The sequence below is a fragment of the Convolutriloba macropyga genome, chromosome 4, assembly GCF_964194025.1.
Source record: "Convolutriloba macropyga chromosome 4, txConMacr16.3, whole genome shotgun sequence".
Classification (NCBI taxonomy): Eukaryota; Metazoa; Xenacoelomorpha; order Acoela; family Convolutidae; genus Convolutriloba; species Convolutriloba macropyga.
In genome coordinates this window covers 29,694,277-29,716,813 of record NC_134471.1, presented here as the reverse complement: position 1 = coordinate 29,716,813, position 22,537 = coordinate 29,694,277, and the positions used below count along the sequence as shown (strand labels likewise).

Sequence of the window (22,537 nt, the reverse complement as noted above, 5' to 3'; positions counted from 1 at the left end):
AAAAGGATCAAAATTGTTAAAAATTTAGCTCGCGGCCAGTAAACAAACTCTTCAAAGAGCAGCTATATTTTATGACTTTGACCATTTGTGGTCATGGTAAAAAAGTAAAATTTGCCCACATTCTGTTTAATTTTTGTTGTCTTTTTAATTGATCTCCTGTGAAAAGCAATTACTGTAAACTTGTCCGTGTTTTCTCGCAATTTTTTGCCGGATTCTTTGAGCGGTTTTCTTCTAGAAGAATCTTTGACTCCTCAAGTGACTTTTTTCCGCACTTAATTTTTGAGTGATTTCAATTGAGCACACTCCGAAATAATGTCTGTTGTTCGAACAAAACCAATTGTTAGAGAGACGAAGATATTGCCCTGATAACCGAGTGGTTAAAGACTCTGTCGAGGTTACGGAATCGGATTCAGGAGTTGGAGGCTCAAACCCGAATCTCGAGTGTTATTTTTGCAAACAAAAAAAATTTTGTCTAGGTTACAGTCCCTGAAATTAATTGCCCCGCTTATCATACGAGAGCAATTTTTTCGACGTAAGTCGATTTGTGTTTGTTTATTTCTTAGATCTAGTTAAATCTGCTGTTAATGAGGCATAAGCGGATCTAATGAATCGTTTCCGCTTCTAATGAATCGATCTAATGTTTCAGAAAAAATTAGTGAATTTTTGTGTTTTGTTTTTTTTTACTGTCGAAGCACCTTCTCTCAATAAAAGCAGCTCAATTTGGTCTTCGATAGAAATATTTGTACAGGTCTTTTTTATGTTCAAGTGATAGCTGATGGAAGTGGTTACTCTGATTTTGAGTCTGTTTACAAAAAAATATTGAAAACTTTATGTTTTACCCTTTTTTGTCTTCAGTTTTGTAGTCCTGTTTATTTTTTTCTTTTTTGTCAAGTCGCTCGGTTGCTAATGGGTTGAAAATGGAACGGAATAATGTTTCAGTTCTTCGCTATTGCTTTGAACGACTTCCACAAAAATCATTTAACAAAATGTTGCTGAGTTCGTCCGTATTTGTTGTCATGCTTGTTCTCGTTTCATCCATTCTTCTTTAGTGCGTTCTTTATAGGTTACTTGTAAGATAGAAAAAGAGAATCTAGTGATGTTTCTAGTTGATAGATAATCGTTTTTAAGACTTAATGCCTTTATTTTCATAAAATTTAATGAGCCTGTTGTACATATCAAACTTATCTTAATTTAGTGCAGTAAAATTCATATAAGATGTACTTAATTTAATGACATACTTAATTTTGAAGGGCAATTATCATATGTCAAGTTTAGTTCATTTGGTACCCCAAGTCACTTTAAATTTGACTTATTCCGCATCGAAAACTTATTTGTTCTTGTACTAAGTATCTCTTGTTCTTGCAGATTCATTCTCTTCATTTTGCTTCTCGTGATTAGTTGCTCATTTGAATTCATTAGTCTACAACTGTATTCAATATCATATCTGTTAGACAAGTTTAGACTCGACAATTCGCCAGGCAAATCCTATTGCAAGATTGTGTAAAGTGTACGCGCTGATTGAAACGACTGATTTGATATACGAACTGTGATTCGAACCTCAATTAACGTACACAAAACTTATTGTGCACGATATGGCGCAATGTGTTTTTATTAAGAGATTTGATAAAAAATGTTTGAATCAAGAGCTAATTTTATTGTTTGGTCTTGTTTAACTGTGATAGCCATGGGTGAAAAAAATATTGATCTCAGCAGTTGTTAACTTTTTCTTTATATCCTTCTTTAGGTAATTTTTTAATTTCAGTTTTAACTTTTTCTAGCCAATTGATAGGTATTCCTTAACCTTTTTGTTGTTTTGGTGTGAAATGCTTGAAAAAATTGTGATTTGACAAAATGTACTTTAGATCGTCAAATACGTGAAACAAGATTTGGGAATTGATTTGCTATTCTAGTTTTAAATGGACGCTGCGTATTGATATTGTTGATCATTTTACCTTCTATTAGAATCAAAGTTTGGGTTACTGATGTGCCAAGCGCATCAAACAGGTATCTGCCAATGAGTTATTTTAGGCCGTTGTTGACTACAACAAATTCGGCATCCTCAATTCGCCAACCATTGCTTTCCACGGGAGTTTTTATCATGCCAATAACAGGAATTTGCTCATTGGCGATAGTTTTGAGGTCTTTTGAGGGTGCGGTTGTTAACCATAATGAGTTCTTGATAATTTCTGTAGCGTGTTACTCGTTTGGGATACTACAGACACTTCCAGAGTCAATTAAGAGGCCCACTTTTGTGTTTCCCATTTGTAGACTCGTGTTTTTCGGTTCAAAGTGAAGAGTTTTGCTTGCAATACTTGCTATCATATTGTCATCTGAATTATCATAGTAGAATTTGCATTCTGGGTTTTAATTCATGTTTGAACCAGCTTTAACTGAATTGTCGGTTGTATTTCCCTCAATTGAGTTCGCATTTGGGCAGGTAGCTTTTGTAGAATTGGATTTTGGTTTTTGACACACTCGAACAAAGTGCTTCTGGAGGCCACAATTATTGTAGGTTTTGCCTTTTGCGATGCATTTCTCTTTATGATTGGCTGACCAAGTGAGACCACAATTTCGACACAGCAGATTTGCGGGTCAAATTCGTAATTGAAAATTTTGCCGTTGATTTGAGTTGCGAAATTGGTCGTGAGGTACTATTGCGTTAATTTGTAGATTAGATTGACTGTTAGACATTTGCAGCTGGTTCCTTTGTCCAAGTTCCATTTCAATTGCTGATCGTAATACCTTGGCGGGTTCGACTGTTTCTTTCAACACTTCTTTCTGAATTTCAGAATCTTGCATATTGGCAATAAAGAGTCTCTTATTAGAGTGTCTTCTTGGTTGCTGAGTTCACAGTTTTCTGACAATTCTTTCTGTTTTTCATAATAGTGATCGATTGATTCTCCTTTTATTTGTTTCGTTGTAAGGAGCATACATATATCCAATATATTCCTTGGTCGCTTGAAAGCCTCCTCCATGATGCGCCAGAGTTCTATTGTGGTTAAAGTATCTATCCTGAGGTGCTGGTTTTAGTTACGACCAATCCTCTTTCCTTCCGTTCTAAGGCTGAGGTTTATTACAGAGACGGATTTGCGATCTGCTTAGTTCTATGGCTCATCACCACACATTATCCCGATTTCTAAATTAGGTTGACAAAAAAAATTCCCAATTCATTTTTAACTGTGCATCTCTGGCTAGTCTCTCGCGTTTGCATTGAGCAGATAATCCTTGAACGGTGTCTTTATAAACCTTTTTAGGTGGAATTTGTACTTGATCTTGTTGAGGGCCAAGTACAGTGTCTAGGGTGATGTTTTCCTTCGCTAGGAGGGCTAACTTCACTTGGATCTGCCACTTCTCCCACTTGAGAGGAGGGTCCGAGCTCGGTTTCCCCAAAACAGCTAAACGACAACAGGTGTACGTTGTAAAGCGGCTAGTTGCGCCATGTCGTACACAATCCAGTTTGTGTACTGTAATTGAGGTTCGAATCACAGTTCGTATATCAAATCCGTTGTTTCGCTCAGCGCGTACACTTTACACAATCTTGCAATAGGATTCGCCTGTCGAATTGCCTAATCTAAACTTGTCTACTAGCCTTGATAATAAATACTGTTGTAGATTAACAAATTGAGTTGAATGACTAATCACGAGAAGCAAATTGAAGAGAGTGAATCCCCAAGAACAAGAGATACTTAGTACAAGAACAAATCATTTCCCGAAGCGGGAATAAGAATAACAGACATGAACTTGAACACTAAACTGACTTGTGGTAGGACATGAGCTGAACTTGACTTATGATAATTGCCCTTCGAAATTAAGTACATCATCAAATTGAGAAATTCGTAATAAACTTTACTGCACTAAATTAAAAATGAATTTACTATGTACAACAGGCTCTTAGTTTTTATGAAGATAAGTCCATTGAGTCTTAAAAAACAAAAACTATTATCTATCAACTAGAAACATCATAAATTTCTCCTATTCTATCTTACAAGCAACCTATAATGATTGCACTGAAGAAGAATGGATGAAAAGAGAACAAGCATAACAACAAATTCTGTCAAACTCACTAATTCAGTAACATTTTTGAAAAGGAATATTGTGGAAGTCGTGCAAAGCAATAGCGGAGAACTGAAAACAATATTTCGATTCACTTAAGGCACAAATATTTCCATCGAAAAACCAAATTGACCAGCCATTATAGAGAGAAAGTGCTACGACGAAAAAAAACAGAAACACAAAAGTTCACTATTGTGTGAGGTACATTGGCTCCATCAGCAATAAACAGAAACGATTCATTAGATCCACTTATGCCTCATTAACAGCAGATTTAACTAGTTATTACGGAAACAAGCAAACAGAAATCGACTTACGTCGAAAAAATTGCTCTCGTATGACAGGCGGGGCAATTTAATTCAGAGACTGTAACTTAGATAATTTTTCTTTGTTTGCAAAAATAAAACTCGAGAGTCCAGACTGAGCCTTCAACACCTGAATCTGATTCCGTAACCTCGACAGAGTCTTTAACCACTCGGTTATCAGGGCATTATCATCGTCTTTCCAACAATTGGTTTTGTTCGAACAACAGACATTATTTCGGAGTGTGCTCAATTGAAATCACTCAAAAATCAAGTGCGAAAAAAAGTCACTTGAGAAGTCAAAGTTTATTCTAGAAGAAAAGCGCAAAAACAATCAAGCAAAAAATTGCGTAAAAAGACGGACAAGTTTACAGTAATTGCTTTTCATTGGATATCAATTAAAAAGACAACAAAAATTAAAAGGAATGTGGGCAAAATTTATTTTTATACCATGACCACAAATGGTCAAAGTCATGAAAAATAGATGCTCTTTGAAGAAATCGTTTACTGGCAGCGAGTTTTTTTTTATAACACTTATGAAGTTTTTAGTTGAATTTGAAAGAAAAAGCAACGAAAACAACCAAATTATTCCACGTGAAAAAGTTCCTTTTAAAAAACAAAATTCGAAAAAAACTGACTCCTCATAAAGAGGAAATTGGGAAAAATTAACGCTTGAAACAAACTGTTTTCTTTACTTCGCAAGAAAATCTTACTTATTAACATCAGAATGTCGAGAAAAACTATGACCAGGTCAGTGTTGTGCAACAATCAAGTCAGAAGTGAAACTTGAAAAAACATTGACTTTTGTCCTTATCGCAACCAAAACGAGTTGGTTGTTCCCGCAAATTAAATCTGATATAAAAACTTTGCAAACTGTCTAGAACAATGTAATTGAATCCTTATCTACAATCTCTTACATTTTATGGTTTACCCCTCGTTCAAAAAACAAAAATTTTCCCCAAAACATTTTTGAGGACAAAAGTCTCCCCTGTCATTTGAAAAAAATTTCATAGGACACAGAAGAGACACAGAAAAGATACCGAAAAAACACAGAAAAGACACTGAAAAAACACAGAAAACACACAGCAAAGAAAAGACAAGCGATTTTTTCAGCGACGAAGCCAAGTTTGGGTTACAAACGTCACCCGACGAGAGGATCTAGTTTTTTTACTGGTTTCAGACGTCACCAGCAGAAGTCCGCCCGATGTCTCAGACGTTACCTCTGATGTCCTGTTCCCCGGTTAGATCCATCCAAAACGTCTATTTTTTTTCGACAAAAAGCCTACAAAAAATTGAAATATTTTCCTCAAAAAATTGTTTTTGTAACTGTAACAGCTCGATTTATAAGACTTGACAAGTTTTATTATTTTCAAAGCGAGGAGAGGCAGTTTTCTAACCTATAAAGAAAAATCTGCGGAAAAAAAAACAAAAGTCAGAGAAATGTTCCTTAAATCAGAAATTTCAAAAAACACAATTTAGTTTTGACTACATATTCGTTTGAATTGAGGAAAAAACTATTCAACCACTCTCCTGATTTCGTTTGCAATCAAACAGAAGGCTATTTCCATCGATATATCCAATCAATATCATATAAATAAAAATTAAAAATTCAAAAATTTTTTGAATTCAGAAAAATCAAAAAAGACAACTTAGTTTTCTGACTACATACCCGTTTGAATTGCGGAATAAACCACTTAACCACTCTTATAAATTAGTGTGCAATCAAACAGAAAGCTAATTCCATCGGTTTATCAAATCAGTATCATATCAATGAAATGTCAGAAAAAATTTATAAAATCAGAAAGTTCAAAAAACACAATTTAGTTTTCTGAATCCACATATGTTTCAATTGCGGAAAAAACCCGTAAAGCACTCTCTTGAATTGGTTTGCAATCAAACAGAAAACCATTCCCGTCGATTTATCCAATCAGTATCATATAAAAGAAATGTCAGAATAATTTTTCTGAATTCAGAAAGTTCAAAAAACACAAGTTAAGTTTCTGACTACAAACTCATTTGAATTGCCGAATAAACCACTAAACAAACCCCTAAAGCAAGTCATTGTCAGGCGGTTTGATAGTTTCACCTGTATAGGGAAGTAAATTGAAATTCATTAGGCGCCACACCAAATATCAATACTTCCATTTGACGAAAATAACTACCATTTTATTTTTCTAGAAAAAACATCCAAAACTTGATTCTTTGCAGAAGTCGTTGGTCTCAGACGTTGCAGTCTTTGAATTCCCTGTATCCCTATTGATTTCAGACGTTACCATCAGCAGAAGAGGAGTTTTCGAAGAAAATTGGTTCCAGTAGTCACCTGAAAATTTGATGTTTTTTTCCTACTTTCAGTTTCTTTTGAAAGGCAGATCTCAGACGTTATCTGTCGGAGAGAGCTTTGAAAGTTTAGTACAGTCAATGCATATTAAAGATAACGAAGAAAAACTGAAAAACAGCAGATAAAGTTACACAGTTTTAAAGAAAACGAAGTTTTTGCAAAAACCGAAAAAAGACAATACACCAAAGAGTTCTAAAGATTTCCACAATATGACTCGTCTCTGCAATTTTCTAGCATTCAGTAGCGCTTCTGTAGCTCTTGTTGCCTCAACGCATCGCATTTTAACGAATTTCTTATCTTTAGCCGCCACAACAAATAGACTCCTAGAAAAAGAACAGGTTTCAAAGTTATAAATTCGCAAAAAACTGTGAGGTATTTATTAATCATAGTGTTCGGTTAGGGTTAGGGAGTTAAAAAATTTCTTGGGTAGTTTTATAAGCGTTCTGGTTGGTATTTTTTGTATTTGAGAGAAACAGACGAGTTTATTAAATATTTCAAGAAAAAGGAGTTTAATGTAACAATTATTTGAGTTCTGGTCTAACATTGGTTCAACTGCATAATTGTAGCAAAGCACAGTTTTCCTGTCAACCACAGCAGCCACACACACTAGTTAAAACAGTTAAAGCCAGCTATTTAAGCAAAACTTGTGTTTATTCAACAAAAAAACAAGCAATTATTTACGTCTGTTGAACGAAAATCGATAAAAGCGCGCGAACGTTCGGAAAAGCTTTGGTTTTTTTAAGTTCAAAAAACTAGATATAGCTCAAAAAAACGTCTTAGGACACCATTTTTCGAGAAAAATTGCGTCGCTGGTCTTTTGAACAAGAAAAAACTAGGATCATTAGCATTCAAATCTTAGACACTTTTTTTACACAAAAATTTGCGTCGCTCCGGTTCTCAAAGCCGTTTTTTACCTTCAGTAACGGGCCTCTTCACGAACATCATCAACAATCAGCTACAACAGAGCAACAGCCACCAAGATGTCGAAGCAGAACAGCGCTGAATGACAGTTAGCCATCAATATGTTCAAAGCGACAGAAATGTCAATGAAGAAACTGTTGGATCTCCTTGAGAAAACTGTGGAGCAGAAAAGGAGTTTCCGATCATTGTCTTTGATGATCAACAAAATCAAAGGCCAGGAAACAGAGCTTAGGAAACTCTCAGAGGAAGTGATGAGACAGCAGCCACATCAAAGCACTGCATCATCAATATTGAAAAGGCAAACGACACTAATAACTCGACTCAATGAATTGGAACTGCAAGTAGATCTGTTGGACGATGATGGCCAGCTCAGTCAGTCTTCCAGTCGCACTAGACATGATTTCAGCATGATATCCAGCAGAAGAAACTTGTCTCGGCAATCAACACCTTCGCCCAGTGACGACAAGGAACGAATCCAGCATCAGCGCGATATAGAAGAAAAGCAGACCAGCAGTGACATCTTCAATCAGCCGCCCCGGCCAAGACAACCATCATTGTTTCTACAAACATCTAATGAACCAGGACTTCAAATTCAACATGTGCTTGAAGCCCACGAAAGAAATCCTAAGAAGGAAGTTCATGAAAGTCCTCTAAAATCGAAAACTAACCTTGGAAACCAAAAAAATGTTCCCAATCCTTTTCCCTGGCATTGACCAAGATACCAGCCAGGAATTCACATCTGCAAAAAGATTAGGGAAACTCGAAAAAGCCTCCAATCTGGTAAAAAGAGATTTCCGCGAAATTGAAACAGCTCAAATAAACTTGAGTGACAACTTTAACACGTCGCAAAACCTTTTGCCTCCAATCCATAATTTGAACATTTCAAGTAATCACTCACTTTCAAACACCTTCAATTTGGCAGATCCATCTATTCAATTACATGCAGATGATCTATTTGCCCAAAACACGGCATTAGAGGAAACCTTCAATTTAAACTTGCCAAAGCAAAGAAACAATCATGATTCATATGCCAATAGAAAACCTCAATATCATAATTTTCCCAATCTGCAACAGAATTTTGGACCTTCTGAAGTTCAACTCGGAACAAATAGATACCTAGATAGTCAACTGTTTAACTGTGATCTGCAAAAACTCCACTGCTTACCCACAGTGGCAAACAGAACCTCAAATCTTGCAAGTAAAACTGATAAAATAGTCGCAGAAAACAATTGCCTACAATCAAATCAATGTATTAATCCTATAACTGGGGTACATTCCGCAAGTGTCCCTCCAATTGCCGTGCAACTCATTGAACCACCGAATCAAAACACCGTTTTAAATCCTGCAGCCCCTAATTTTCTGCCAAACCAGGTAGCTTCACAATCAAACGTAATTGCAGCTCCTCTGCAATTTCCAAAACCTGTGAACAGTCAACACGGCCTCGTCAGCACAGGCCTCTCAGTTAATCAAAATATGGCACAATCCAGTCAGTTGTGTAACAACCAGTTTGTTCCTGGCTCTCAAGTTCAATCGAATTTTCGAGCCCCAGTAACTTCCACGATCCATGGCCCATGTGAATTAATCAACAGCTAAATCCTGTTGGACAAAATCAGTTCAGCCAGCCTTCAATCAACCAGAGTTTACTAACCACTGTCAATCAACACATTAGCTCAGTACACTCGAACACTAATGTAACACATGAAAAAGGAAATGTTGATTTCAAACATTCAATCAAATTGCCACCTCTGAAACTTTCCAATTTCAATGGTAACCCTATCCACTTCCACGAGTGTATCAATAACTTCAACACAATGATTCACAACAACATTTCCATTACAGTCGCGCATCGTATAACCTACTTTTAGAATTCTGTAAGTGGGAAAGCAAAGGACTTGATTCATGCTTACTCCTGCGATCCATCTTATTATCAGACAGCACTAAAATGAACTAATGCGACATTTCTAGTGATCAAACTATTGTTGTTAATGCGTTCTTTAACCAGCTCGAAAACTGACTAATGAACTTCCAAAACAAGCAAAGCTTCATTGTCTTTTCCTCGTTTTTGAAAAGACTAGTGCAAGCCTTCCAATACCTTGGTTTTACAGCAGACCTCAGGTCTACAACACTCATTAAGAAAGCCAAAGAGAAAACACCACATGATTTGGTTCTCAAACGGACTGAACATTGTCTTACCGAGCTCAGCTCAGACCCGGCTCTTGTGGATTTTCAACAATGGTTAGAGCTCCAATTCTACGACAAAGGGAGTCGAGAAAGCAATCAAAGAATCATCAGTTCTCAAGGCTCAAAGTTTGTCAACTCAAACAACCTGCATACCAAGCCATACAATAGCAACCTCTAATTGTCAGTCAACAACGCAGCAGCGAAAAACAGTAGAAAACATTGGAACTGTGCGCCTCAGCAAAAACAACCGTCAATTTCACAAAACGTGCTGAATAAAACTTTTAACACAAAACGATCTTGTGAGAAGTGCAAACAAGAAAACAATATTGCCATATGCTCTGAGTGTCAGTTGTGCTCACCAGGTGATCGATACAACCTTGTCAGCCAAAACAATTTGTGTGCAAACTGCTTGAGCAACAAACACCACAAACAATCGTGCCCATCGCAAAAACGTTGTCAGGTTTGCAGTGGATTCCACCACACAACTCTTCAGGATCCTGCCGAGAAAATCAAACACCCTACAACAGCTTTTTCTACTGAAGTTTTTTTCTGTAAGCAATCCAACAGCTTCGTCTAGTAGTAAAGCTTCGAGTTAAACTCCAAATACATCTTCTCAACAGAAAAGTCAAACAAACGAAGCCCCCAACAGCCGTTAAGGCCAAACTTTCAACAACCCAAGCCAGTAAAACGTGCAAGGACGTAATTTAAACAGCAATGCAAATAAACAACCGCTTAGCATTAACCAATGCTCAGAAACACCGAAAAATTGGTATGAGCAATTGCAGCTTGTTCCTGTTTCATTCCTCAAGTGGCATAAAGCATTCGATATCTACGCCCTCATAGACCCCGGTAGCCAATTCAGCTTTGTAGTTGACGCCATAGCTGAATTTATTGAGCTTCACCGAGAAATTCAACAGTCATTACCACTACAATTTTCCAATACAGAGAAAAGCATGTCCCTCTCAAAAATTGTTGAGCCAGTCACAATAACTCCATATAAGTCAACTGAAATATTGTTTGAACTCTCTCGAACGTTCAGCACCCCGTCTCTGAACGTCGCAACTGCAAAAATTTTCGAAATTAATCAAATTTGTGATACCTTCAATAGTTGGCGCCACATACATTTCCCAAGTATTGCCAATGACAAAATCGGCGCCCTCCTCGGTGTTAACGCGTTCGCATTCACCTACCCTACACATGTTATACCTGGCAATCAAAATCAACCGTTTGGTGTGAAAACTAAACTTGGTTGGACCCTCGCTGACGAATATCAGAATGAATTGTATCTCAGCCACCACTCAGCAGCCCGCAAGTCAGCAGAAGAAATTTATTTTCCATGTGTCAAGAAACACAACAGATGAACCCGGACTTGACGGACATGTTCAACAAATCTGGAGTTTTGAAGCAGATGGCACTCAGAAGGACCGTGAACAAGTTTACACAAAACAAGAAGAACAGTTTTTTGATATTTTGAAAAACTCCGTCAATCACAATGGTGAGAAATATGAAATCAAACTGCCCCGGAAATCAGAAATAAATTTGGAAAACAACTTCTATTCTGCACTGAACCAAGTCAAAAGCCTCATCACACGCCTTCAGCGAAAACCTTTGTTGCAAGAACAATACAGCAATTCTCTCTTGGCAGACCTTGGGAAAAACTATGTCAAACTGGTGGAAATTCAAGATCCTCAACCAGGCAGAATTTGGTACCTGCCACACCATCCTGTAGAAAATATCAATAAGCCCGGAAAAGTCCCTCGAGTTGCAAAGGCCGCTTCAAAATTCCGCGGCCAATTGCTTAATTCAAACCTTCTTACAGGACCAGATATCCTTAATTATCTTTTATGTGTCCTGATGAGATTTCGAGAACATCCCGTTGCAGTCCTTGCGGACATCGAAGGCATGTTTATGCAAATCGCTATCCATCAGATTGATCAATCTGCTCTTCGATTTCTCTGGTTAGCAGACAATCAGATACAGCAAAACCAATTTACCAGACTTATCTTTGGAGCAAATTGCTCGCATTCGTGCGCAATATACGTTCTTAACCATAGTGCCAAAGAGAACAGTCAACAATTCCTAGAAGCCCTCGAAGCCGACAGAAAGCACTTTTGCATGGATGACTACATCCAATCACATGCAACAGAAGAAGACGCTTGTAAGGCAGTTCTTGAAACAAAACATTGTCTGCAAACATGTGTTTCAAACAGCTCTCTAGTTCTAAACCAAATCCCTCTAGAAGACAAAGACAACCAGAATAGATATTGTTAGAGTTCTTGGTGTTAAATGGAATCTTGAGAAAGACTGCTTTTTTATGAAACCTCTCACTGATTTTCCAAAAGATGCCTCAGAATACACTCAACGTAAGGTCTTTAGTCTTGTCTCCTCGATCTTCGACCCAAAAGGGATAATGTCGCCATCAACGATCCGTTTCAAAATAGTTCTTCAAGAACTGTGGAAACTTGGAAAAAATGGGACGAGCATATTGATCTTCAAGTAGTTAACCCACTTCAAAAGAATATGGACTTATACTTTTCTTCACCAGAAGTGACATTGAACAGAACTCTCAATAAGATGTCCATTCACCAGAAAGTGAAAATGAAATCCGTATTTGTCGACGCCTCAGCTGTAGCAGTTGCAGCCGTTGCATACTTGAAAACAGTTCCTAACTTGGCCACTCATGTTGAAAGTTGTTACTTAATAGGCAAATGCAAAGTTGCTCCAATTAAACAAATAAGCATACTCAAAATAGAGTTGGAAGCCGCAGTATTCGGAGTGCGCCTTCTTTCAACCATCATAAAAGAGTCATCGTTTCACATTACTCGTTCTACACTCTGGACAGATAGTCACGTAGTACTTGACTGGTTATCCACAACCAAGAAGCAACCTGTTTTTGTTGCGAATCGCCTCAAAGAAATCCTTGCATCTACTGATGCTTACCAATGGAAACACGTTACCACCAAAGAAAATCCAGCTGACCACGGGACCCGTGGTCTCAATCCAGACGAAACTCCAGCCAAGTGGCTAACAGCGCCAGCATTTCTTTCCACAAGACAGCTCAGCGCTTCTGGAAACTTCAAAGAATGTGTTAGCAAAACATGAATTTTCACGCAATTTGTCGGAGCAAATAATCAACCCGACACGGTTCTCAACTTGGAAGCAATTGCTCCCGGTTTTAGCAACAGTCTTCAATTTGGTCTTTCGGATCAAAAAGCAAAGACCTAAAGATCAGCAGTATATAACAGAAGACGTCATTCTTGCAAGAAATCAGCTGATCAAAAAGTCGCAGCAAAATTTCTTCTCAAAAATCCAAGCCCTGAAACGTGGTTCCAGGATAGATTCAAAGTGCAAAATCCGTTCGCTCAACCCAATGTTGGACAACATTGTAATCCTTCATTCATGCGGAAGATTGCAATTTGCGCCAGTTATCCTCGAAGCCGAGGAATTTCCGATTATACTGTACGCAAAAGACAAGATAGCGAGACTCTTTATAGAGCATGAACACAACATTTGCGTTCACCAAGGAACAGAGCCAGTGAAAGCTTTTGTGCAGCAAAGGTACCACATCATTGGACTCAGAAAAACACTTTTGAGTATAAAGTACAGATGTTTTCTTTGCAGACGATTTGCCTCTCAAAACATTCAACCTGTCATGGCTCCCCTTCCTGCCGGGCGTTTCCCGACAGACTCTACCCAGTATCCTTTCGCGATCAGCGTAGTCAACTTTTTTGGACCGTTTTATATAGAAGATGCCAAAGGACAGATTGATAAACACTACGGCCTCATCTTCACTTGCCTGGTTACTAGGTGTGTCCATCTAGAAGCTTGTCCCGATCTCAACACTGTCACTTTTTTAAACGCTTATCGACGTTTTGTGAGCTGCCGATGTCAACCAACAACAATGCTCAGTGACAATGGCAAGACATTTATTGGTGCATCTGAGGAACTAAAAAGATGTGTGAAACGTCTGGACAACGACTAAATCTACAAAGAAATGGCAACAACGAACACAACCTGGAAGTTCAATCCTCCCTATAGACCTAATTTTGGCGGTATTTGAGAGCGCTTGATCCAGACCGCAAAACACACTCTATTGATCATTCTAGGCTCCAGACGATTGTCGCTTGATGTGTTCAGGACAATTTTGGTCGAGACCGAAGCTATATTGAACTCCAGACCACTTACAATTGTCGCGGACCTTCCAGAAATTGAAATGCCCCTCATGCCAAACCATTTTCTGATCAACAGACCGTTCAATTCTCTCCCACCAAGAAAGTTCGACAGCCAAGATCCCGCCAGCTTCAAGTCTTGGAAGAATGTGCAGCAAATGGTCAACTATTTCTGGAAACGACTCGTCAAGGAGTATCTTCCGACACTGTTAAAGAGGTCCAAATGGAGCGAAAGTGACCAAACACCACTCAGAGTCAATGACATCGTTTGGATTCTGAAAGATATGACTCCACGTGGAATCTGGCGCCTTGGACGTGTTCTCGAAGTCTACCCTGGACGAGATGGACAACACCGTGTAGTGAATGTGAAAACGGCACGTATGTTCGCCCTGTCTCCGCGATCGCAAGCGTTTTGGCTGATTAGACCAGTTTTTTTTTACCTTTTTTCGAAACGGTTCTCTAGGCAACTTGGGTTACACCCTCTTCGACTATCTGGTCAACCGTCTGTGTTGTGTTAGTTGGCCTCCTCTTTCCCCTGGAGCATGTGCAACAATCAAGTCAGAAGTGAAACTTGAAAAAATATTGACTTTTGTCCCTATCGCAACCAAAACGAGTTGGTTGTTCCCGCAACTTAAAACTGATATAAAAACTTTGCAAACAGTCTAGAACAATGTAATTTACTCCTTATCAACAATTTCTTAGTCTGTAATGAAAATTTATAGCTGGAAGAATTCTGTAAATGACTCAAAAGCTCGTCTTTGCCAAAGAGACTTTCCTTTCAAGGGATCGGGGCCTATTTGAACCATACAAAGTTGTTAAATAAGAAAGAAGACCAGCTCTAAAACACCAGATTCACAAAAATAAATATTCGAATAATTCTGCATATAACAAGTGCATTCAGAAAAAAAATCGTCAAGGAAATAGAAGACATTGAAATGGTCATACAACAATACGCAAACCAAAACACAATCCCAATTTTTCAGATTTTCACTAAAATTTGAAAAACTCAAAAGAAATTTTCTAAGAAGATCTTAAAACAACTTTAAAATCACTAAAACAACTTTAAAACCTGCAACACAGCAGAAAAACACCAAGTTAACATGAAACTCGTAATAGATCAATAGTAAATAGTAAACGAGTTTAAAATAGTTCCCAATCCAAAATACAGTTATTACTAGAGTCAATAATACTTCTGCACAGAAAAAAAACCCAGAACTTTGAAAAGCCGTAGGTAAACAAAACAATGAGCTCTTACCGAAATTTATTTCGAACCTGTTTCTCAATACAGAAAACCAATTTCTTTTCGCTTCAGTCCAATTTTGTTGAACACTCGCATCACTGCAAAGGTTTTCAAACGTTTAATTGCATGCTTAAGAATTCACTCAAGAAAATTGATTAAAAAATGATACCCAGAAATCGGGAAACGCCTCGAAGTTGTCTCTTGCCTTTTAACAAAAATAACCTTGTTGAGCAAATAACCATCTTAAGTCAAATAACAAAAGAAGCCAAATGCAGCGAAATCTTAGAATGGGCAAAAATAGCATGAATGATAGTTGCTATCCCAGCCATTAAGAATAGTGGCATCTCTCGATCAATTAATTTTAGAATGCCAAGACTGTAACTTCCAACAGCGCCTTCCGAATGACAAGTGCGTAACTCATTCTCTGAACCTGATTGGGTGTTTTATGTTCATTCCATTGAAAGCCGCGAACTAATATTTAAGCCATGAATCTCTGACAGAACGGATTTCTATATTGCTGGTCAGTAACGTTTATCCTCGTAAATAAATTCGCCAAGTTTAATCTTAACTTCCTGACCGACAGCCTGATTATCGAATTAACGACCAAAAGTGACTAATCCTATTTTATGAATATTTTCTTGCGGCGTTCCCACTCGAACGCATAAAATTGCGATTATCAACTTGTTAGCTTACCTCAAATCGGTATGTTTTTACTTTGAACAATTTGTCATATAACACTTAGATATTCATTGGTGCGTACTCTTCATTTAGCCCACTTGTGAGAAGTACTGCAGCTAGAAATTATAACCTTATGGCATTAGCTTGTCAATTGTTATTAGCCTAAACTGGTAAAACTGTTCCACGTTTATGGTCCAGAACACACTCATGCTGGTAAAAAAAGAATTGAAGAAACATTAGAATTAACAACTGGCAATTTGAATAAATCCAACAAACTATTTTGAGTTAAGGACATCTCCACATAACCCCCTTTATTGAACCCAATTAACAGTTCCCGACTGCTAAGATATGGGAGGGTAAAAGGTGGTTAAGGGAGCGAGATTGGCAGCGATATAAGTTAAGAAAGTAATCGCACAACACTCACTCGTTCGTATGCACGTTCAAACTCACCAATAGCTCCTTGTTGGGATTGAGGCGGTGATGGTTGTGGTGTTTTCATTTCGCATCCGGTCAAAGTATAGCTAATAATGGGCAACAGCAAAATCTAGTCAGAATCAGAAAGAGGAAAAAGCACCAGCATTTTAGTTTCATACTACAGTCAATACAATTCCGATTGTTCTTGCCGTTCAAACATAGCTGGTTCTTTTTATAGCACAAAAAGTACAAACATTGTAAAAACAATCATTTTCTATTTAACTTTAGCACTTGAATTTGAGACTCTTATAACATTTCATGAGCGCATATCCAAACACGCTAGGCAGTTTACAAATTGTACTGCGAATTATTCCACTAATATTATCTAACAAAACTCACGCTCTCACATCGATGCAAATCAGAAATTAAAGATTGCATGAAAAAATCAGAAAAAAAACAAGTTTTATGATACGAGTTCTCCAAGAATGAAGAAACTTTTAGTCAGAAGCCAAGTTGATTAATTCAAATGGTTTCTCAAGAGCAGGGTCACAAACAGTTGTTGGCCTAATGTTCATTGTGTGTACTTGTGTTGATGCTTGTTTGTTTTTATGAGGTTACTGTTGTTTACAATCGGGGTTCTTGCCATCCGTAGCACCTCCAGCACCCGCTTGTCTCGCACCTGCACCCCCTCTTCCCCCAGCACCTCCCCCAGGGAACTTCATAGGGTAGTCTTCGTCATCATCCTCATCGTCTTCATCTTCGTCGAACTCATCCTCCGACTCTTCCAAGGCTTCCCCAGTAAAGTACAGTACTGCACGTGGCACTATTTGCTCTCTAAAATTTAAACGCCCTCAGGTTACAAGGCTAAGTCCTTTATAAGTGATTTGCCCATCTTCAATTAATACATTAAAAGAGCGAATCTTAAGCGAATTGAGGTCTAAATTTAATTGCCCAAAATGAGGCAAATCAGCCACCTTTCACCGCTTTGAACTTCACTTATTAAAACATCGAGAAAAACAGCAAGATTACCAATTATAACCGACTAACGTCGGGCGAATTGCTCTCAAACGACGACCGGCCAGCGGTTGGCTTGGTCAGTAGCTAGCCACGGTTTATTGAAGCTAGCGCTAGCTTGATTCGACTCTTCAAATTTTAGTTTTCTAGTAAACAAATCAAATAGAAAACTGTTATTTGAAAAAATTGAAAAATATTGCAAAATTTAAAAGAAAAGCTTCCAGATTTTGCAGTGAAAATGTTCAAAACTATTTTTATCTCCTGAGTTATGTCAAGTAACCCATCTGCAAGACTTGAAAAACTTCGTTGGCCAGTAATGATAGTAAAACTCAGAAAAGGACAAAAACACTCAGAACATTTCAACACATTACTATCTTCAAAACCATTTCATTGTCTCAAAAGACTATCCAGTAGCACTATTTCAAGCTTTAATTAGTTTTACTGGCTCAAAAACATCCATAAACTTGGAACATGATAATAACTTTTCGTAAATTTAAAAAATTAAATTTTATCAAAAAAATTGATAACAATTCCATGAATCTAGAAACTATGCGACAGCTGTTCATTAAGCATAGGAGGAGGTCCCTAGGACCCTGGTGCCGGAAAAAATGATTAAAAAAGTCAAAAAGATTCCAAAAACTTGAAAAAATTGCAAATAATTTTAAAATTTGTTGATCCTAAAATCTTGAAGAACCTTCCATTACACCTAGAAGCTATGCAGTAACCTAAGCTCAAACTCTAAAGGAGGTTATGTGGCTGTTGAGGTTGGAGAAACCAAGAAAAGGACAAAAAATTTCAAAAAACTTGAAAAAATTTGTGAAAATTAGTATAAAATTGCGTTTTTAGCGATCGGTTGTTCGTCAGTAGCCACGGGAGGCGGGGGGGGGGGGTACACCTGGGGTGTGATGGGGAGGAGGGTGGGCAACATTGGGGTGGGGGGTGGGGGTTCAACAGTGGGGGTGTCGTCAACCTCTATGAACCGCCCTTCAAAACATAAGTATAAGTCTCTAAAACAGTTTGAGCTGAAACAGAGCTGAAAAGCTCTAAGAGCACTTAATGCCCGCTGGGCGCTACCTGTTTATCCCGTTTTTGAAGACGAAAAGTCAAAAGCGTCAGACGAAAAATCCTTCAAGCGTAAAATCCCATTTAAAAAAAGACCGACAGGACTAATATAATTGCTACAAACTTCGTTTGAGAGCAATTAAAAACATAGCTGGCAGATTGCCAGAAAATAGCCGCAATAGATTCGTAGACCGGCAGTCTAAAAAAACAGTAAAAAAGACAGACAAAAAAACGTCTTTTCATTGAAGGCTGATCTGTTATATTTTGATTAAAAATCTGTATAAGTTATTGCTGCCTCTATTAGCTGATCTCAATTAACCTTCATTTAGAGTGACACACACCCATTTGACCTTATCTCTTTGAATTAAAGTAAATAAAAGTCAATTTCAAATTGAGGAAGTCATTTTTGAGAGTGAGGTAAGTCAAGTGTGACCAAAAATTTAATCACGCGCATGAACAAAAGAACTCGCTCCACTAAGAGCGAAAAATGACGTCACACATGCAATTCAGTTGAAATTGCATGAACGAATGAACAAAAAGTGGCTGTGACGTCATATGGTCGTAACAAAAATCATGACGACGAAATAAAAAAAAACCAAGAGAAGGCCAATAATAGCCCCAGCTATCGCTGTGCGGCTATTAAAAAACACAATTGATTGAAAAAATCCACTAAATATTACTCATGCTATTAACAGATAAATTAATGTTGGTTTACACTGGCAGATTTGGTTGCGGCAATTTGAAAGCGACACCCATTAACAAAAGTAAATGTTCTAATCGCAAAATTCAGTACGCTCCATGTTCTCTAGACTATTTTCAGAAACTTTGAATTTGCCAGTATTAATGATCATAAAAAAATTAACTTGGATTGAAATTAAAGTTTGGATCTCAAATGAGAAATTTTCTTTCAGTGTTTGAGAAACGATCAGGTTAGATTTCTTGCTCTACATAATTTAAGACAGCTAACAAAATCAAAACACGCTCCTGAATAATTTTCGATAACATGCAGCCGGCCAATATAATTACACGTAAAACGTTTACTTTTTTCAAAGACTTTTTATTCAATTGTAAGCACCCCAATAAACGTTTTTCGCAAACTGCCTTTGCTAGCAACAAACTCATTAGCTAAATGTTGTCATAAATGTTGACACAAAATGTCAGAAATACTAAGAGAACAAAATTCCCGTGTCCGGGCATCGCAAACTTAGTCAAAAAGAAGACGAATTAGTAGGACGAACAAACCGATTAGAAAAAATTGAAAACGGCCAAAATTCATCTAACTGCTGAAAAAACCGTTTAAGAGGAAAAAATCATATTTTGATCGCAGACAGCCTTATGATAACGTACGGTACCTGATGAAATGGCCGATTTCGTAGTCCGTCTGCAATTGAGCCTCAACTTCTTCACTAGATGGCTCATCTTGTTCCTCTTGGCTGGGTGGGGAGAAGAAATTGAAGAACGATTCATTCGGCACCTGTTTGGTCACGGTTCTCTGCACGCCACTTTTCTTATGTTTCTGCTTCTTCTTGATCGTCTTCACGGTCACATTTTTGCCAGTCTTCCAGTCAATTTCACAGCCTTCGCTGCTGTTTATTTCGGGTCCATCGAACAGAATATCACCATCTTCAGGTTCCATCTTCATGTTGTACTTCTTTGTCAGCATTTTGTTGTTGAAATACTCATTGGCTGAGAAATGAAACTCAAGCGTGTAGCTGATTGGTTCACCAGGCTCTGAAAGCTTCAATTTGATGTCAGTCAAGTGAGAGAGGATTGGCTCATCGTGATCTTGAATAAGTTCAGCAACATCCCCAGCATGCTTCAGTACTGTCAACCAGAAGTCAGGTACACCTTTGACATCTGGTGTATTGATTGCATTTGGGCTTTTCGTATCTCCCCCCGCTTCGGGCCCCTGCTCGTCAGTGCTTTCCTCGTCTGATTTCCAATCACATTCACTGTCAGTTGGTTCAACATCTCCACCAGCAATATTTGATCTTCTCTCGTCTAAGGGAGCAAATTTAGGAGCGTACTTGGCTTCCAGGTGGTGCAACTCTTCATAAAATTTTGACTCAAGTTTAACTCGTTCCATTTGAAGTTTCTTCAAAGCCTTAACTCGGCGTTTCACTGGCGCTGGAAGACTGCGAATGAAAGCTTCGGGATCAATGTTCAGGCCATTTAGTTGCTCATCCAAATCTTCCATAGCATTAACATTGATTCCCTTCAACTTTCCAGGAGAAACCTCTGGGCTGGAAACTTCCTCTCCTGATTCCTCATTGTCATTGCTGTCGACCATAACTTCGCCGTCGCCGTTAGACATATTTTTCACTGAAATACTAAAAATTATGCAAAAAAATTTAAAGAGCCTTTAGTCTGCATCTCTCCATACAATTTGGACTCCAGCAGTGATCAAACATCTGATTCTTACTTTACTTTTTCATGTTTCTGTACAGCTAAGCTAACTCGCAAGAAGTGAAGACGGCTATAAATTTGACCATCGTTCTTTTCCATTCAAATGATTGCATGGGAGGTCAGCACCGATAGTAGTAGTAAGAGGCTTAATTACAACATTGTGTACTTTAAAACAAAATTAAAAACTGAAATAGGAAGTACAGGAATTCCACTTATTTGAACTCCGCGAAAACTATTTTCCTACTAGTAAATCCACAGGGACCACGAAGGATCTGAATTGCACTGGAAATTGATAACGCACAATCAGTCACCGGCACTAGATATTCAATAACTGCAAAAGATTTATGCATGCACACAAATTGTTTTTATGAAGTTTAATTTATTTGAAGCGGAAATCACGCCATGAATTAAATGTTGTGTAGTGTTGGTGCTGCTAACGTCAGAGAAGCAAACTAATCAGCTTGCTTCACTGACGCCAGTGTTGGTGGTGTTTCAAAAAAGACCCTTGAGTTATAGTTACTATGGCACGATATGCCTGGGTTACCCTTTGCCCACTGTTGTTCCTTGTCAACAGTTGAAACTTTCGTGAGATTTGCTTCACAAATCTTCTTTTGCTACCGTGAAAGTCATCCATTTCCTAACCGTTACCAAAAATTGGATGTGGATTCGACGGTCTAAATCGCGATACAGTTTTTCATTTGATCGAGCGTAAATTTGCTAATTGAAATGTCAACGTTATCATTCACGTTTGATGAACAAAGATGGGGTCACTTTGCTCCCCCCAGTCAATCACTGGAGGAAATTGCAAATGAAAAAATCAAAATTTTAAAATCTGCTTGATTTGAAAACATTGTTATTATTATTACGATTTCAGTGATGATGACCGATCAGCCGTTATGTTTGAAGAGAATCCTAGAGTATCACTATTTCACTCAAGCCTATACTCAACCATCATGGGGTCAGTGCATCAGAGGAGACTGAAACCTACTACGTGCACTCAACAACCTCTTACGAATTTGGATATGCATTACGTTACATTGGAAGCTCCTATGGACACGTACACTTTCAAAGTGGAATTTGACCTTGAAGCTGATGTCGGAGATACCAACATAGGGAGGGGGTTTCGACCCTTATTTTGGACAAACAAACTATACAATGATATGGTTGGTTTTGCCTAAATCCGTCAAAAAATTTTGCTGAGAATGCGTATGTAAAAATTTCAAAAATCACTCAAAATTTGATATTTAGGTTCCATTTTTTCTTAGAAAAACCACACAATAATAGCCGAAAGCACTTGTTCAACAATCTTTGGACAAATGTCGCCGGAACCAACAAGAAACGACTTTAATTTACAATAATGCTTAAGTTATTGAAAGAAAAATGACTACAGCCATGAAAACTGTAGTTCATCCAATGAAAACGTTATGAGTTTATGATTCTTTGAAGGAGGCTAATACTTCTGATTGCTCACAGTTTCATTATCATCGGAAACCGGCGTGCTAGAATAGAGTCATTAATTTAACCTGTGTCAAAAACGAAAGAAGTCTACAAAAAAATTGTCCATGTATTACGTACCTGTCAAGATACTCGGTAATTGGCAGGCAGTGGAAATATGGTTCACCTTTCCAAAACTTCTCCTCATTGCAAAACAAGTGTGTGGCATAAAGATTGCTGGGCAGTGCGTTACAACAACAAAACACAGTTCAACCCAAATGGAGGGAAAACTTGTAGAAAACGGCTATCTTCACCCTGAGAAGACAAG

The 22,537-nt window shown here is 37.9% G+C and overlaps 1 protein-coding gene across 1 annotated transcript; it reads right to left on the bottom strand.

Annotated features, from left to right (window-relative positions):
* Positions 1–16,104: 16,104 nt before the first annotated feature.
* LOC142337596 (nucleosome assembly protein 1-like 4) lies at positions 16,105–20,723 on the bottom strand. Its single transcript, XM_075386940.1, has 2 exons — positions 19,722–20,723; positions 16,105–17,127 (listed from the first exon to the last, which is right to left on the bottom strand). The coding sequence occupies exons 1-2, from the start codon at positions 20,681–20,683 to the stop codon at positions 16,908–16,910; spliced, it is 1,182 nt and encodes a 393-aa protein (XP_075243055.1). The 5' UTR covers positions 20,684–20,723; the 3' UTR covers positions 16,105–16,907.
* Positions 20,724–22,537: the final 1,814 nt, after the last annotated feature.